The following is a 19649-nucleotide window of genomic DNA, read 5'->3' on the forward strand; positions in this document are numbered from 1 at the left end:
TCAAAAACAAAGATGAACATAATAGTATTTTCGAGTATAAATAATGCAGATGTTAAAATGGAACGTTAAGGAGGGATAGCAGGTTAACTCTGAAAGCGCGTGATGAAAGCATCAAGATTCGCAGCAACAAAGCCTGAATAACGCCATCACCAGTTCTGTCTACATCTCCACGATAGGCACTTTACGATGAAGTTGCCACCGGGTTAAAGGAGAGGTTGCAGGGACAGCAGGGCTTGTAAGCGGCAGCCCACGGGACATACACCCCCACCAATGTTCTTCTGCTTTCCTTGTAAAAGCAGGAGATTCCATTCATGAAGCGAAAATGCATGTTCGGTGTTACCTTGGTGTAGTGGTTTAACTGTTTACCAGTAACAACAGTAGTTTAATGGAACAACACATCACCAAGAAGCTCAGAGACACAAGGACGGCACTCCTTAAACTGTCTGGGGCTCGCAAAATGATCCACGTGCGATCAAACGCTATGGGACGCTGTGAGGCCTAAACAGCTTTTAACCCTTTGGACCCGGTTTCCCCTCGTTTTATTAGAGTACTCCCATGATCCCTAGAGGAATTTAAGTATTGTGGTTTATAAATTTTGATACGCTTATTAAGGTGGTCTCTGCACACCTTAACGTCATTCCCACCAATCTTCCTCCCCTTGGTCTCTTTTACAGCTGCTTGGGCATATTCAATCTCATTGTAGAGTATCAGGGCCATGCCTTTAAATCGATCAAACACCACCTGTCAAAAAAAAAAAAAAAAAAAGGACATATAAGAGCCTTGCCCACTAAGGATTTGGTAAAAGATCACTGTTCATCTTTTCTGGTTTGAATCACGATTTTCAATGAACGGCCTCCTCGCAATCCCGCACAGTGCAACCGATTCTGTAGAAAGCAGCTTCAGGCACTGCGGCAATGTCTGCTCGTCATTTTAAATTTTGGGTTACCAAATTATTAATTTTCAGGCTCTTCTGAAGAAACGTAAGATCTGGGAACCTACCCCACACGAAAATCCTAGGCGTTACATTGTTACTGGTAAGACAACCACATGGTCCTTGATAGGAAAGAATGATGCAGTCCTTCCTAAGCAGCGGCATGGGGAAAATGCGGCTCGGGATGCACCCAAACCAGAAGAAACTGTCTGAAAACAGATTGCATGCAAGCGCTACCTATGACACGGCTGAGAAGAGGGTGCGGGGTCTACACATGTAGCGTTAAATGCTCATTACAAATACAGTCAGACGAGTCGACACAACGTTCAATGTTCCTATGCACAGCCTGCCTGGTCTGACTATATGCGTAATTACGGTTAGAAGCAAAGGAAAGAGGTTGAGGAGATGCAGGATCCATTCAATTAAACAAAAAACCCCACAGCCTTCCTGAAATTTCACCTACCTTTACGACGGGCCCATAACGACAAAAATGCCGGGTTAAATACTGTTCAGTGACGTTGGAAGAAAGCCCATCTATCCACACACAGTTGGTAGGCATGCTTTTTCCGAATCCCAGCTGTAAGAAGAAAAATATGTATATTTAATACGGAAATAATACATAGTACATAAACTGAAGTGTCCCTGCTGGAAAACGACACTTTGATTATCTGGGTAATCATGTTTTCGTCGTTTACCATCCTCTTTCTGTTCAGTTGCTTAACTTTCTTTACCAGATATTTTTTTTTTAGAAGTTATAACTTAATGTTATATAAACTACCCCAGGAGGAGAACTTTCCCCAGAAAAGCCCAATTCAATCACTGCCGTTACAGGTTAATAAATCTTGGTCTAGCAGAAGTACTTATTGTTTACATAATAAAACCTGATCTGACGTGTTTTACTAAAACATCGATAAAATAGGGTCTGAAAAACACGATACATATGCAAGTAGCACTGAATGTTATACCTTCAGCCGGTTATTCCCCAGATACTCGCCGTCCATCTTCTTAATGGCTTTACAGACGCTGGCGATATCGCAGTACTGCAGAAACGCGTACTGAGGGACTCCATTCACTTTCTTCACATCGATATCCTGGACAGGGAAGGATAAGAACAAAGTCAAATCAATGGCACCCGGCAGGAAGAAAACGAAACTGGATAAAAAGACAAAAATATCAATCTAAATAAATCTGATTGTAACCAGGGCAAAATACTGCGGAGCGACCGGACGCAGACAGCCCCGTCTGCATGCGCTGATCGAGTGATGTAACGCAGGCCAGGCCCTGACACGAATGGTCAAAGTATTGTGTTAGATGCCAATGGCTATTCCCCATGTCGAGGAAATCGGCAGCCCCTCACTGGCCGCCATGTTTAGGACACGTTTAGGAATTTGGTAGCAGCCGCTGCATGCGATGGCGTTACGCTAAGCTTTACATACCACTATTTCCCCAAATCGCTGGAAGATGTTGTGCAGCTCTAGGTGAGTGGTTGTCTTCTCCAAGTTACCGATAAACAGAGTCCTTGTTGCTTTTGGGTGAAACTCGTCTATTCTTTCATCCAAAGGCCTGAATTCATTCTCGCTTTCTGTTTCTAAAGCAAAATCAGAGACAGGGGGTCCTTAGACTGCGAACCACGGTTAGTCAACAAACTGGCCGGGACCTCAATGAATGCAGTCTTTAAGGTGCAATTAAAACAACACACGGATATGTCTGGAGGAGCCAGTATCGCCTTTTCAGAAAAATAAATTGGTACCCCCAATTATGTTATTTCACACAAAGCTCTTTCAAGCTGCGTAACGGACTGCGATCCTCAGACATCATTCCATAGGGGCCATGGATGGTCAGCCTTTGGGTACCAGCCTAGCTACCCCGACGCGGTGCTGCGTGTGCCGAGTTTCCATACCTGGACCAACCCATGCGGTGACTTCGATCTGCATGCCAAAGAAGAGCTTGGCTTTTGACGCGTTAAGTGCTTTCTCCTGATCTTCCTGCTGTCTGAAAAACACCAGCCCGTAACGCTCCTCCGACACGCCGTGAATCTGTACCGACGTCACCTTCCCGTATTTCTTAAACTCGTGAAAGAGGCCATCTTTAAGGCTGGTATCTAACAATAAAAAAGGCACCGTCACGGGAAAGGCCGGCAGAGGACATAAAAACTGTGATAAAGCCATTAGCAGGTTCCAAAAGTGCATTAACACAGAGGCAAATGTTTTTATTCTCATGGTAAATGTGCTTCATATACTGCGCAGGCTCCAAGGGCCCGGTGTGCCAGTACGGGCATCTATCGCATGGTGCAGTCCCCCGTAAGGTTTCACTGTTACCACCTGATGACGGCTTCTCTAACCTTTGTACTATAGTGTTTTTGTAAAACTGGAGATATTGCGCGCGCGCACACACACGTACCTACACACACACACACACACGCGTACTTACGTACATACACACACACACACGCAGGCTAACCGTAGATTACCTGTGGAGCGAACAGGAAGATTCTGCACCTTAATCCCAAAGCTCTTGCGAGGCTCGTCCTTATCCAGAGACAGGAGCGGCTGGGAAGGAGGCGCGGGGACGGCGGCAGATTGCACAGACCTCGCCGGAGACTCATCGCTCGAGCTGCTGCTGGAGTCGCTGCTGTAACCAGAAAGATGCCGTTAGCCCCCGGCGTGAACAGGGGAAGGACTCGTGATCTGCTAACCTTTCCACCCCAGTATCTGGCTTTCTATATAGGGTACAATCAGGATCAGATGCATGAAAGGCATTCGATGAACAAACGGATAGGGACATGGCGCTGGCGGCACGTTAGAACTCATCTTTGTGCAGCTGGGCAGGTGCCAACAGGTCAGAGGGCCTGCAGCCGGGGCGCGCGACACCCGGAACCCTGCATGACTTATGTCTAATGATGGAGCTACAGAGGAGACACATATATGGCTGTCACATGATGACAGCGGGAGCGTGACACACGCAACACGCTACACAACATTGTGTTTTGCTGAATCAGTGAACAAACCAAACCCTATTTTTGGCTCTTACTGTATTTACATTATACTGGATGCCAACAGATTCCCATGACTGCCGGCAGACATCCCTCCCATCAATCAGGGGCACGTCTGTCATGCACGACCCTCTTCCCCCATATCTGTGGCTTGGGCCCCTAGGAGCGCTTTTATTGGTGGCCCCGCCAACAGCACTTAGTCTCATTCTAGACAGAAACACAGAATTTAGATAAGGGGCTTTTGGCCCATTTTTCTGGTTTAATCAGTCATTGGTCTCGCCTTAGATTCAGGAGCCGTATATCTACCCAATGCATGTTTAATACCCTCACTGTATTACCCTCTACCACTTCTGCTAGGAGGCTGTTCTCATTGCCTACCACCCTTGCAGTGAAGAGTATGATATTTGGGCAAAACACAAGATAAAATAAAAAAATCAAGAAATAGTGTTTCAGCGAACACTGACGGCTCCCGTGTGCCCGTGGCCCTCATCATCAAATTTCTGCTCACGCGGACCAGGGCTGCATCTTCGCACCTATACTCTCTCTAAACATATACAGCAAGCGCTTCCTAAACAGCCGGCGCAGCACTCTGCTGTGCAACGCAGGATGGCACTCAACGCAGGATGACACCCAACAATAACTTCTTTGGAACGTACCAAGACAAAAAATATGCGCGCGCGTATATGAATGTGTGCGCGTGCGCGCGCGTATATGAATGTGTGCGCGTGCGCATATGAATGTGTGCGCGCTCTGGTTTGAGAAAATCACCTGCTGCCTGGGAAACGCTTGCCAGGTACCGGCTGTGGGGTTCCTGGGTAAGGGATCTGGAGTCTAGTAACGGTTCGAGTCTATTACCCCATAAGCAGAGCGGCCATAACGCTGCTTCTCCACGCGGCCCCCTGAATACTGAGCCACCGTTCGCTGCAACATTTCCCAGAAGCGAGCGCATGTGAACCCTCCTCGCATTTTTTAGGTTTCACTTTCCACTGGGAAGGAATAACGCAGCTATGTGGCTGGTAGGAGGGTAGGAATAGTTAAATCATCACATTACGCAGCTGGGTAACGTAAGGACGGTGCACATTTACCACTAAAAGATCACACTTGTGAACCGGGAGTTTAACCGCCGACACAGAATAAAGAGGATTTAATGAGAACGAGCGCACAGAAATACCCAGGGCCGGCAGCAAGCGGGAGCCAGAAACGCGCAAAAGCTTAGAGCTTCACAAACCCAGCGCACCTTAACATGGAAACGGCCAGCAACGGCCCCTGAACGTCCCCAACTGCACAGCATTCAGAGACCACCGTCTGGTCTCTAAACGAGGACCAAAAAGCTGAAATCTCTGGAACCACAGAAGAGCCGTGGAACGCGTTACGGCACCGCTTTCGATCCATCTCATGACACAGAACGCGTTACGGCACCGCTTTCGATCCATCTCATGACACAGAACGCGTTACGGCACCGCTTTCGATCCATCTCATGACACAGAAGGCGTTACGGCACCGCTTTCGATCCATCTCATGACACAGAAGGCGTTACGGCACCGCTTTCGATCCATCTCATGACACGGAACGCGTTACGGCACCGCTTTCGATCCATCTCCTGACACAGAACGCGTTACGGCACCACTTTCGATCCATCTCATGACACAGAGCGCGTTACGGCACCGCTTTCGATCCATCTGACACAGAACGCGTTACGGCACCGCTTTCGATCCATCTCCTGACACAGAACGCGTTACGGCAGCGCTTTCGATCCATCTCCTGACACAGAACGCGTTACGGCAGCGCTTTCGATCCATCTCCTGACACAGAACGCGTTACGGCACCGCTTCCGATCCATCTCATGACACAGAACGCGTTACGGCACCGCTTTCGATCCATCTCATGACACAGAACGCGTTACAGCACCGCTTTCGATCCATCTCATGACACAGAACGCGTTACGGCACCACTTCCGATCCATCTCATGACACAGAACGCGTTACGGCACCGCTTTCGATCCATCTCATGACACAGAACGCGTTACAGCACCGCTTTCGATCCATCTCATGACACAGAACGCGTTACGGCACCGCTTTCGATCCATCTCCTGACACAGAACGCGTTACGGCACCGCTTCCGATCCATCTCATGACACAGAACGCGTTACGGCACCGCTTCCGATCCATCTCCTGACACAGAACACGTTACAGAACCACTTTCGATAATCTCCCGACACGGAACACGTTATGGCACCGCTTCCGATCCATCTCCCAACACGGAACAAGTTACGGCACCGCTTCCGATCCATCTCCCGACACTGAACAAGTTACGGCACCGCTTCCGATCCATCTCCCGACACTGAACAAGTTACGGCACCGCTTCCGATCCATCTCCCGACACGCGTTACGGCACCTCTTCCGATCCATCTCCCGACACGGAACAAGTTACGGCACCGCTTCCGATCCATCTCCCGACACGGAACAAGTTACGGCACCGCTTCCGGTCCATCTCCCGACACTGAATTCGTTACGGCACCGCTTTCGATCCATCTCCCGACACGGAACAAGTTACGGCACCGCTTCCGATCCATCTCCCGACACGGAACAAGTTACGGCACCGCTTCCGATCCATCTCCCGACACCGAATTCGTTACGGCACCGCTTCCTACCCATCTCCCGACACTGAACGCGTTACGGCACCGCTTCTGTTTTTATCTCCCGACACGAGACACGTTATGATGGGCGGCAGCAGCGAGCTCCGGAAGTCTCTGCACACGTTACATGGATCGTTATGTAAAAGATGCATCTAGCTTTATGATTCAGTAGCGGCTATTTAAAGAACCGCCGCCGAACATGGACCGGCGCCGGAATACGAACATCGACTCAACACCTGATAATCCGTCAAAAGCCAGACTACTCCTGAAAACGGCCCCAACAACCACAAGCAGCCGTCGGCCCGGTGTAACGCGCAGACTCACCAGAAATACGTTAGGACATGTGACAGATTCCAGGTGCATGCTGGGAGCAGACCAAGGCATGGATCAGGCCCTCCTTTGGCAGAGGGACTGGATTTTACCAAGAACGTGCTTTATTCCTCAGGAACAGGCCGGGGTATCAATCACTACATACTCCGGCGTGATGCAGGACCCTGCGCGCAGCTCCCGCATTCAGACAAGGGGGGGCTGGCGTTCCAGTGCAAGCGATCGCACGAGACCAGCATTAGGGGGTCCTTCCCGCGCACACTGTGCACCCTACACGGCTCGTTATACATCATACTCACATACAAGCGCACGCTTCACAAAACCATGCCGGCACACCACTTTCCTCACCCAGAGCCCCTGCACTAGGGGTGAACCAGCGAACGCCGAGGGGTGAACCAGCGAACGCCGACGTTTACACCCTTTACAACAGAAAACGCAGATCCTAGCCATGGTGTAAACCAACCAGATAAATTGCTATACCGTGTAATAAGCACACGCAGACAAAGCCCAATCTGCCATGGAAGTGCTTTCCTTGGGGGTATTAGACGGTGTGTGTGTGTGGTATTAGACGGTGTGTGTGTGTGTGTGTGTGTGGTATTAGATGGCGCGTGGACGGCAGAGGTTTGCACATTGAAAGGGGAAGGGATCAGGGTAAAGTAAAGAAAGCGGAGCCAGGGTAACGAGGGGGTCTGAATCCCACTATCCTCAGCAGGGCCCCCCCCCCCATATTCCCGAGCTACATATCCGGGTTCATTGGAAGCCACACAGCAGTATAAGGGAGCGAGCGCCCCCTCCCCCACCGCACGCTGCCTGCACACAGCCCTGGGATGTGGCATGTGGCCAAGTGAAACTGGATAATTCCAGTCCAGACTGGTTGCAGACATACAAACAAGGAGCCCGGGCCTCAGCAACATGCAGGCTGTGCACCCCTCCCCCATCCGCACAGATCAGACCGGGGCACACCGGCGGCAAACGCGCCTCGTTCCCACGCACAAAGTACCAAATAAACATGGATGCGCTCATTAAATAAACCAGACGGCTAAAAATACCGGGCCTCACACAAACAGCGGATAAAGCGAGCGTCTCCGGCCAGCGACTTGATACGTATTCACTAAGATCAGCGTCCGGCAGCCTAACACCGAGCGCAGCTACTGCTCCCTGGAACGGGCCGGACCCACAGAACGACCGACCAGCTCCGTCAATGAAACCCTGTGTGTGTGTTTTATAATACAGAGCAGGGGCCGTACCCCCGAGAACCACCCCACGCAATGGGCCCCAACACAAACGTTTATTATGTTATAGGTGGGGGAGTCACGGGATATTTACGCTAAGCACTCGGCGCTGCGGTTATTTAATACGCCGGCTCTCGCCATCAATACCAATTAGGAACAGCAGGCCTAGAAATGCAACGATTTAAACGATGAAGACGGCGGTGCCGGCTCCGGGGAGCCCCCCAACGGACTAGTGGACCCCAAACACGAGTAAGGTCTGAGAAGCGTGACTATGGCGTGGCGTGCGGCTGGAGTAGTTCCGTAACGTGTTTGATTCGTGCATTTTGCTGGGTACAGGTACGCGTGTAGAGCGAAAACACAAAATAAAAACAAACTTTACATCCCGCGGACTCCGGTGCCTCGGCCTGGATTACAGAAATTAATTCCCCCCCCAAACCAACGACCCATTCAGCCGGGAATTTCAGGCGGCAGCCGCAGGGACCCAAAACGGCAAACTCACAACCAGCGCTAAAAGTCAGCGGTGCGCGTCGACAATTCGGAGCCAACAGACTAAAGTGGGGGGGGGGGGGGGTCAGATAATCCCCAACATGCAGAATATGAGCTCTGCTCACCAACGGGAAAGGGGGGGGGGAGACAACTTATTCTAACGAATAAGCGGCATAAACATAAATACGGCGCGGGACAAAGCGGCATCAAAACCGGCCATTAACCAAAACAAACGAACACCAAAAAAGAAACCACGATCTACTCCGACCTGCATTCCACAGAGCAACGGGGTCTATTCCACGGCTGGCCAAAACCCGGCACTGGGGGCCATTATAGACTCAAATTACTGCATGAAGAGACACAATATGAACCAGCTCACTGCCAAAACCTTTGTTTGCCACGGACCCCCGACTGGTGCTAAACCCCCGTAAGGAAAACACAAAAGTGAAGTGAAGTGTGTACTTTCCCAAATTTCTGGCGGACGCAGCGAACTGCATTCAGGTGCAGAAACCCCGATCCGCAGCTTTAATGCATTTCTGGACACACGAGGCAGAGGCGTTGCCGTCACAGTAATTGCGAGCTCCGGGGAGCATCGGACGATACAGAACCCAAGCAGCCCGGAGACAGAACCGGATGAATAATCCGGGGAGCATCGCTCCAGACCAAACAGCAGCACGGACCGTGTGAAAGAGCATTTCACCACTTATTATTTTTAATCTCTGGAGACAAAGTCCGCCGTTCCAAGTAGAATAAAACGTGTCGCCTCTGCCAGGAACCTACCTGTCGCTGCTGGTACTGCTGCTGCTGCTGAGAGAGTCGCTGCTGGAGGATCTGCTTCGGGATCCGCTGCCGCTAGGCGATCTCGCCGGCCTGGACGCCTGGCTAGCCAGCCGCTGGGGGGACTGGTTCCTGGACTGGGACGAATGAGGCGACCGGCTCCTGCTGTGCTGGTAATTCCGATCGGGGCGTCTTCCTCGTACCTCCCGGGAAATGTCATTCCTGTAGATGTCCCTGTGCACGACGCTGGGTAATGTAAACGGTTCCCGCACCCGAGACTCATAGCGAGGATCATGGGCATCGAAGCGCGTAGGACTCCGGCGAGAATTATAATATATCCCGTGCTGCAGTGTCCGTTCCCGAGGGTCTCTATAGTAATCCTGATCGTAATGTCTCGTGCGATCAAATCCTCCCGCTCCCCTTTCATGGTGTCCATAGGCACTATGTTCATAAGAACGCTCCCGTGTTTCAGAAGCCCTGCATCGAAGGGGGAAAAGGGATTTTAGGCTAAATGCAGCAGAGAAATGCAACAAAACCATTTCATGCAAACACATCGACAGTGAGATTTAACGCTATGCATTTACAGAAAACGACCTATCAGGCGTATAAAGGATAAAAAGACAGCATCCTCGGGGAGTCTAGGCAACGATCTGCAGGGCTTTCATGGCCAGTGGTCCTACGGAACGTAAGGCATCGGGGGGGTTAGTGTTTGGCTATGGGGCACTTTAAAAAACTCCATTAGTTTACAGAGCAGAACTTGCTCTGTAGAACAAAATATAAAAGAGAAAAGTGAAGAGGTTAAAAAAAAAAAAAAAAAAAGTTTTTTTTCTTTCCAGTGGCCATGAAAACTCCACTTCAAAGCCCGGTCTGGACTGGGGAGACGAGTCTTCATCCATAGACAACGTCCCCAGAAGGTACAAAGTATACGAATGTGTCCATCTATGCATGTAATAGATACATATATTTGTGTGAAGGAAACATCAATAAGGCTGGTAAGAATGCACATTATTTAAACTAGATTTAGACTTGTTATTGGCTATTTTTAAATATTGATTTGTAATACTAATCGGCCCCCCAAAAAAGTATCTCTGCAATGTGGGGGTTGGGATATATACTGCAGAAGAAACCGGTTTTATATGTTGTATTGTTGGCACGCGTCTCGTCTGCTGTATTAAAATGTGGAATTTTCGCTGACTTTTTCAGAATTATGGAAATCATTTTTTTTGGGGGGGGGTGCATGTTAAAACGTACTTCTCTCGTATAAATTCTTAAAGAGTAACCTATCTGTGCACAGCTCTGTGGATGTGGAACAGTCTGGTAATGAATCAATAAGGGGTTAATCTAGGAAATATGAAGTTACGCTTTGACATAGAACTTTGGGAAGCGACTTGCTTGGAGGAGCCACCATCGGTTAAATAAAACCCACGACACGATGGACTCGTTGCTTAGTGAGGTAAGAGCGGACGGATATATTAGTGTTAACTACCTAATTCGCTTTGTGTATTAATTGGGCGGATTGTGGTGAATCGAGTTACTTTAGTCTGTCTTCTGGGTGCTTCTTTATTGGATGATGAAGGAAATCGGGGTAAAAGACTGATCTTCAGTTATTGTCCTGGCTACTTTTACACCTTGTTGGTTACGGCATGGCATCCATTCTCTTCGTTAGCCCCGGGCCCAGAACTTTTATGGTTTAAGCCTAACCCCCAGTCTGTCCTGGGCTTAAAACACATTATTCTCGGCTCGGGGCAGCCTGAGGAATCCCCCGTCAGTGGATACGGGGAGAGTTTACCCGTCAGTTTAGTGGAAGGAAGTGTGAGAAGCCTTTGAATGTTCTGAGCTACGGCAAACACACCGGTGCAGCGGCTGACATTTAATATAAGGGCTGCAGAGAAGAAGCAGAAGAGGAGGCAGACCGGTAAGCTGAGAAAAATAATGACTTTATAACAGTATCTATTAGTACTAATGTCTATCGGGGTTAGTGGAAATAAAGGGTGACGTGGTTAGGAAAGTGGCTAATATACACAGGGCAGCACATACCAACCTTTTCCACGCGAGGAAACACCACCTACAATCCCACTTAAATCTAGGGAGTGATTTGAGAACATAACTTCCCCAATTTGGTCCCTTTTTATGGGTAATCCACCTTCTCAATGAGGCAAAAGGGCAAGGGTTTCAAGTGACACTTTTGATGAACCAACAAGGAAAAAAAAAATCTTAGTGGAAAGACCAAAAAAAAAAAAAAAAATGCGAGAAGAAAAAAATTAAAAATAAAAGTACAATCCACAGAGGAGCGCTCCATCCTATGGTTAAAAAACAGTCCTAAAACTTCTCCACTCGTCCGCTGCGGGTTTCGGGAAGAGAAATGCGTCCTTCAGCATTCGTCGAGCAGCTGGTAAATTGGTCTTGTGGTGGAGAACGATCCCAGACATCCATATTAAAGTCTAAATAAGCCGTTCATTCGCATGGTAACGCTCTACACACCCAGACTCTTTTCATATCCATAGGCCAAAGATAAACCAAAAAAGGTAGGGGGGGGGGGAATAGGAGGTTCCGCGCAGCATTCATCCGATATCACGTTGCTTTTTTTTTTTAATCCAATGCACCGATGTTCTGAGTCACTAAGTCTATGTTTTACACGATAATCCCCGTTCCGTAATTCCTTACAACTCCAAACCGTCTACTGGCGGAGCGCTTCCCTAACACAGAATAATCCCCACGGGAGCAGAATCGCTGTAGTTCCAGCACGGAGTCTTCGGTCTTCCGAGGAAACGAACGTAGAATCCACACGGCTCTCGTACGGCGTTCACCACCAACCCACTTCCAAACGTGTTAAAATCTACCAGCCACCGAACGCGAGCCCTGTACACGTTAGCACTCCAGGGCCGGACTTCACCTTATTGTAACTCCAAGAATAAATCCATAGGTGGAGACGTAGTATCCACAGAACGGTAACCCGATAAGAATTATCCCAGAATCCACGCCAACCAACGAAAGAATCTAATCACCAAACACACATCCAGCCAGCTGCAGGAACAATCCATTACGGATCCACAAGATCCCACCGATTAGGAGAAGCATCACTTCTGTCTCCAAACCCAAGAGGAAGCACATTCGTTTCCCAAAATCTTAAATCCATCGGGGGGCCCTACACCAGTTTTGGTTTTTTTGTCACCATATAAAATACAAAATACCTGCCTAGAGAAACCTTGGAACTTACCCATCCACTCTCCGTTCATAACGTCCTTCCCGTGCATGAAGTGACTGCGGGGGGCCGTAAGTCGGCCCTCCGCCACCTCCTCTGAACCCAGAAACCTCTCTACTACGAGATGTTATGGAAACTGTATCATCCAAAACGCGAGCTGCACCCGGGATGGTGCCGGGTTCATTATAATCCGTCCGTAGGTCTCGGTCACCCATTTTATTAACTGCATTGTGAGCCTTCTGTGCACTTTTGATATCCACAAAATCCACGAATGCTGCCACGCCCCCATCAGATCCCCTTTTCGGCAAGATTTTGACACTTTCAACACGTCCATATCTGCAGGGACAAAAAGAACGGAGACAGAAGTCATTAGAATCAGCTTGGACTGAACATACAGCTCATCCGTCCGGCACGTGGCGAGAAAGGCAATGGCACACAGGCGGGACGCACAGGGTTAAAACAGCAGTTAGGTCACATAAACCAGAAATACTGACTCATCATGTTTATCAGCAGCACAAGTGTTACAAAAAGTAGTAAATTCAAGCAGTTTATGAAACATTTGTACTGTTTTACAAAGACCCCCCCCCATACTTTAGTATTATTTGGTGACCCGGCCGCCGAGGGCGCATATCCCCGGGGTGTCACGGCGAGCCGCTTCACACGCATCTGGAAGTTATTTCCGGCCGCACTCTACTCGTTCCACTAAAAGAGGGGGAAAAAATAGAATCTGACGTTATGGAGTCTTTCTCCAGCAGCCAGACCAGACTGGAAGTGGAGAACCAGCGGAGGTACGAGGGCCTGGAAGGAAGACTCCCATCACCTCGCCGGATGCGGCCGTCTGCGCGGAGCGTGCCTTTTACAGGAGTTAAAACACAAATGGATTGTAAGCTTCCTTCTGTAGCAGGCTGTACCTTGTCGATGTTTGTAACAGCGTATACATTACAGACGCGCTATAAATACACGGATCGCTTTGCCAATCGTACCATTTGTAGCGCACTTAGGATGACCGCCGCAGAGCTGAACACGTGACGAAACGCCCCGCCCCGGCTACATACTGGATTTACATGTAACCCCTGCGGTGCTCGGGCTGAGAAAGCATAACAAGAATGTGACTTCAAAACCATTAGTCCACGAGAAAGGGTCTCAGAACACTAAACGGTATAGTATTTTCCAGCATTTAAAGGGTCACCGGCAACGGCCATCCAAACATAACCTACAGCTACGCCTCACAATCCGGCTACGACTGAAGCCATACTGGAAATATGCGCAACACGGAAGGCGGACGTCACCGAGCCGGCAACACGGAAGCCGAACGTCACCGAGCGAAGCGCGGCCCGACGAGCCGGCAACACGGAAGCCGAACGTCACCGAGCGAAGCGCGGCCCGACGAGCCGGCAACACGGAAGCCGAACGTCACCGAGCGAAGCGCGGCCCGACGAGCCGGCAACACGGAAGCCGAACGTCACCGAGCGAAGCGCGGCCCAACGAGCCGGCAACACGGAAGCCGAACGTCACCGAGCGAAGCGCGGCCCGACGAGCCGGCAACACGGAAGCCGAACGTCACCGAGCGAAGCGCGGCCCGACGAGCCGGCAACACGGAAGCCGAACGTCACCGAGCGAAGCGCGGCCCAACGAGCCAGCAACACGGAAGCCGAACGTCACCGAGCGAAGCGCGGCCCGACGAGCCGGCAACACGGAAGCCGAACGTCACCGAGCGAAGCGCGGCCCGACGAGCCAGCAACACGGAAGCCGAATGTCACCGAGCGAAGCGCGGCCCGACGAGCCAGCAACACGGAAGCCGAACGTCACCGAGCGAAGCGCGGCCCGACGAGCCGGCAACACGGAAGCCGAACGTCACCGAGCGAAGCGCGGCCCGACGAGCCGGCAACACGGAAGCCGAACGTCACCGAGCGAAGCGCGGCCCGACGAGCCAGCAACACGGAAGCCGAACGTCACGGAGCGAAGCGCGGCCCGACGAGCCGGCAACACGGAAGCCGAACGTCACCGAGTGAAGCGCGGCCCGACGAGCCGGCAACACGGAAGCCGAACGTCACCGAGTGAAGCGCGGCCCGACGAGCCGGGAACACGGAAGCGGAATGTCACCGAGCGAAGCCCGACGAGCCGGGAACACGGAAGCCGAACGTCACTGAGTGAAGCGCGGCCCGACGAGCCGGCAACACGGAAGCCGAATGTCACCGAGTGAAGCGCGGCCCGACGAGCCGGCAACACGGAAGCCGAATGTCACCGAGTGAAGCGCGGCCCGACGAGCCAGCAACACGGAAGCCAGATGTCACGGAGCGAAGCGCGGCCCGACGAGCCGCCAACACGGAAGCCGAACGTCACCGAGTGAAGCGCGGCCCGACGAGCCGGGAACACGGAAGCCGAACGTCACGGAGCGAAGCGCGGCCCGACGAGCCGGCAACACGGAAGCCGAATGTCACCGAGCGAAGCGCGGCCCGACGAGCCGGCAACACGGAAGCCGAACGTCACCGAGCGAAGCGCGGCCCGACGAGCCAGCAACACGGAAGCCAGATGTCACGGAGCGAAGCGCGGCCCGACGAGCCGCCAACACGGAAGCCGAACGTCACCGAGTGAAGCGCGGCCCGACGAGCCGGCAACAGAACGTCACCGAGCGAAGCGCGGCCCGACGAGCCGGGAACACGGAAGCGGAATGTCACCGAGCGAAGCCCGACGAGCCGGCAACACGGAAGCGGAATGTCACCGAGCGAAGCGCGGCCCGACGAGCCGGCAACACGGAAGCCGAATGTCGCAGAACGAAAGCATTTTATTTCCTGCGATCATTAACCACAACTAACAACCGGGGTCACCAAATGGTCTAAACTTCCCGCGGCTTCCAGCAGAGGCCGGTTCTACGAGGACGCGGGATGTATTTTAATTAGAAACGGATTATTTTAACAAGCGGGAAATATAATAAACCCGGCGGATTAATGCCGGCCGTGACTACCTATAAACGCGCACTCGTGTAACGGCTCTACGGGAATCCGGGCGAGATAAAAATATCCCTTCCGCCGGGCGGACGGCACAGAACCAGCGGGAACCTTCCTTCTATGAAACGACGAGGTCAAAGCGAGACAACTGGAATCCGCGAGGCCACCGAGTCCCTTACACACGAGAACAAAGACCCGCCGAACGACACGAGCGAAAAAACGTTCTCTGCAAAACTAAAACGCGTCCGGGAAGGGGCCGAACACAAATCACTTAAACTTCGGGCGTCACGGCACGAGACCCCCGCTCCCTGTGCGGCATGAGACCCCCGCATAACAACGGGATGCGCCTGTAATATGCATTTCCCACACAAAATCATTGCCATTTCTGACAGCGAGAATATTGCCCCTCTACAAGACAGCGCCGTCCACCCCGCTACTGGCACCTCCATTACCCCGCTGCGACGACCACATTACGGGGCATTTCAGACACTGCCGCGACCCTAACGCAATCGTCCAGATGTAGTAAGCGGGGGGGGGTTGTGACGTTTCACCGTTTATCCCCTCCAATCCATCCACCAAAGCCCCCCACATTCCACAACATTCGCTCATCGGCGTTTCCCCGGGGCCCCTCAATCTGTATTTAGCATGTGAAGCGACAGTAAACAAACTACGGGTAACCGGAGAGCGATTGAGATGGAACGCGTACGAGAGCCGGGCTTTCACACCACAAAAGAATGGATTAATGCGGATATCGGACGATAAAAGCCCTTCACGCAGGCAAACAAAGGACCAAACGCTGTTTATGCCGCCATGGAGACGATTGACATGGAAAAGAAAGCGCGGACATTTTGTGAGCGATCAGTCAGCATCGAGCTCGCGTTCACAACGGCAGCTCGCTATTTAATTAGCCTTACTAAGCCTTTTGTATTTTCTCAGGCTGGGGGATGGGTGGGAACCTGCACAGTATTTATCGAATATCAGCTACGTGGAAAAGCCCCACAAAGAAAGGTGTTATTCCACCCCAGCAACGACCTGCGGCTTTCCGCATCTCTACAGTCGGCGGCGAGCCGTCAGCTATTGTAAGAGCCCGTCGCAGAGCCTCGTTAACACTTACACGGCCTATTTACACCCCAAATCAAGTCTTTAGCCCCCTCCTGCACAACACAGAATCCCGCATGCAGGTGCCGGGGCGAAACGGGTGAGAAGCGTTATCGTGAGGGCTACCTGTAAATCCCACCCCCATAGATCTCTTAGCAACATCACCGTAGCAACCCCAGCACCATATTTAAACCCCTTTTTTACGTTGCTCGGAAAACCTAGCAACACGAGACACAGTTCGCTGGATCATGCGGAATACAGAACATCACGTAAACCTACAGCTCCAAAAATAACCCCCGCTAGAGGCAGATGGGGCAGAGACTGGGGGAAAAAAAGGCAGACCAATGCCCAGACGGCCACGGGTCTGCTCGGTGCTGGCTACCATATCAAAGAATCGCCTGCAGCCAGCACATCCCTGGCTTGGGGGGGGGTGGGGGGGGGTTAAAGACGACGGCTTGTAAACAGCGCGGGGTATTACCCTTACAAGGAGAGGCAGAGAAATACCTCTGAGCCAGGAGGACAGTCTCTTCCGTACACATAAAAGCCTAAACCCCGCGTTACATCAGGCCTCAAAGAGTTAATCCCGACCTGTGCATCAGCTCCTATTAATAGCCCCGGTGGGGATGCACTGTGAGAACCCACCCCAGCTTCCCACCAAAACCCTGGCCAGCAGGGACTATGAATGGCCGGTACCCGGGGGGGGGGGATGAAATAATTCGCTGGGCACAGAGAAAAGAAAGTCAAACAATACGGCAGCCGGAGGGGCCGCTTTCTGCAGCTGCCGGGAGCCAACTCCATCAGGGAGCAGGGGCTCAAAGCAACCACATTACAGAAGCAAGGGGCATCTACAACCATCTACACAAATACCCCAGTAACGGCTTTAACAGCTGCGGCTTGTGGCCATATACCCCCCCCAAGCGCACACCCCTCAGCCGCCCCATATACCCCCACCGCAGAGCACCTGCCTCAGCCGCCCCATATATCCCCCCAGCGCGCCCGCCTCAGCCGCCCCATATACCCTCCGCACAGCGAAGAGCGCCTACCTCAAACAGCCCATATACCCTCTGCGCCCATCTCCACCGCCCCGTATACCCACCGCGCAGCATGCCCGCCTCAACCGCCCCGTATACCCCCCGCCATATACCCCCAGCGCGCCCGCCTCAGCTGCCCCATATACCCTTCATACGGCGTGCCCACCTCAACCGACCCATATGCCCCCACGCTGTTTGCTCCTCATAATGTTCCAGCCCGGCATCAAAATATCTCCAACACTTGCCGAGGATGGCGTATTAATCCAAGGAAGCGACAGGAAGCTGCGGGCTCCAAGCCGGCTCGGGAATCCACAGCCAGGAAGCCAACACTGCGCGGAAATCCCACACCTGGAGCCGCGTACCTGCGATCCACTCACACAGAGCGCCGCCCTGACTGTCGCTGCTGATCCAGGAGAGCTCGGTACTATCATACGGCACCGAGCGCAGCCAACGTCACACAAACTACACGTAAACACAAACACTACCCACACACCTGAGGGGACATGTCACCCGCAATGACACGGTGTGCACACATTATACACACAACGCATTCAGCACACACTCACAACTACACATATAGTACAGGACGCTGCTCCCTGGCGGCCCGTGTGCTCGGCGCCGGGGGTACCTGCCGCACGTTTACACGGAATGAGATGGTCTGGCTGTCATAGGCGTATCCGGCGCTGGTCTCACCGTTTAAAATGCTCGATAATCTTGTCGTCGCGCACGTTTTCGGGCAGGTTCCCCACCCACAGGTGCCTGGTTTCCCGGACCATGCTGGCTCGCCGTTCCGGCTCATGCAGACGGAGGGAAGAGCTACGGACGGCGGCGGCTCCGCATTGGCGGGAAGCTCTCCGGGGCTGTAGGGCCGAGTCCTCCGCCGTGTCCCGGTCACACACGCACTGCCAACCCTTGGCGCCGACACCGGCTCTGCGCATGCGCGGCCCGCACTGAGGTGAATGGGGAGCCGAGGAGGGCGGGGCCGTTCTGCGCAGGCGCCGAATGAACTGAGGGGGTAGGGGAGGGCGGGGCCGCTCAGCGCGCCGCTGTGTGCGCGGGAGGGAGGTGGCGGGCACTGGGCTTGCGCACGGGCACTGAGGCGAGAGGGGGAGGTTGCAGGCATGCGCATCACACGGGAAGGGAGGACGTGAGCTCAGGGTTGATGGGATGGGTAGCGAAACGCATGCGTACTCTTCCCTCAGCTTGAGCTGGGAAAACAGTGGGGGGGAGGGGTATCTCTTAGAGCAAGTCATTATATAAGGTGAAGGCGGGGCTGGCCTGGAGGTTTCTGGGTACTCGGAGCTGAGGAGAAATGGTCCTCTCACAGCAGCTCCCCTGCCTGAGGCGGGCTTCTGGCTGTTATACAGATATTGTGGGAAATCTGCCCATTGTGTCTGTTTCCGCAGGCCTGTGTGAGAAAGTCCCTGTACAGAGGCCTGCCCTTGGAAACAGGCTCTTCTCCCATTTTTAGTGCTTATTGATTTATATAGTGCCATCATATGCTGTGGTGCTGTACAATGGGTTTACAGGACATGACCAGTAATGCATCACATAACAGTTTGGAGAGAGGCAAAAGGTGAGAAGGCCCTGCTCGATGAGCAAAATAACCCGACCGGTGAAGCTGCCCCAACCCGGGTTGCCCGTGAGTCACAGGGGAAGGCCCGTCGGGTAATTGGGATTGTCTGGACAGTCTGCACCGAGGAGGTGCAGGGAGTTCAGACTGACCAGGAGCTGTAGGGGCACGGCTTCAGTCAGACCGTCTGCCCTGGAGTAGGTGGTAGGCAGGATTTAATCTTCAGTGTTCTGTAGAGCGGAACGTGCTGTATTTCAGTCTGTATATTCGCATTGCAGCAAATACTTTACATAAAGCCATCTCACACACATTAAAAATAAGGTTTGTGGAACTGTGAGGACTGAAAACCACTTTAATGATCCCTATAAGCCGTCACACACCTTAAAGTTCCTTGTAAGTAACAGGAATCTGCCTCCA

General features: G+C 52.2%; 1 protein-coding gene across 1 annotated transcript in view; it reads right to left on the reverse strand.

Moving 5' to 3' along the window:
- Positions 1-18435, reverse strand: part of LOC149284149 (msx2-interacting protein-like) — a 28544-nt gene extending 10109 nt beyond the window's left edge. Inside the window, exons 1-9 of the mRNA XM_089497118.1 lie at positions 18353-18435; positions 12598-12918; positions 9384-9857; positions 3402-3562; positions 2832-3032; positions 2368-2519; positions 1897-2022; positions 1395-1508; positions 628-741 (exon numbers count right to left, since the gene is read on the reverse strand). Of these exons, the coding sequence (XP_089353244.1) occupies positions 628-741; positions 1395-1508; positions 1897-2022; positions 2368-2519; positions 2832-3032; positions 3402-3562; positions 9384-9857; positions 12598-12918; positions 18353-18435 (1746 nt within the window). The remainder of the gene's footprint in view (positions 1-627; positions 742-1394; positions 1509-1896; positions 2023-2367; positions 2520-2831; positions 3033-3401; positions 3563-9383; positions 9858-12597; positions 12919-18352) is intronic.
- Positions 18436-19649: the final 1214 nt, after the last annotated feature.

The sequence above is a fragment of the Sceloporus occidentalis genome, unplaced genomic scaffold (assembly GCF_023333645.1).
Source record: "Sceloporus occidentalis isolate IW3139 unplaced genomic scaffold, rSceOcc1.0.p SCAF_98, whole genome shotgun sequence".
NCBI lineage: Eukaryota > Metazoa > Chordata > Lepidosauria > Squamata > Phrynosomatidae > Sceloporus > Sceloporus occidentalis.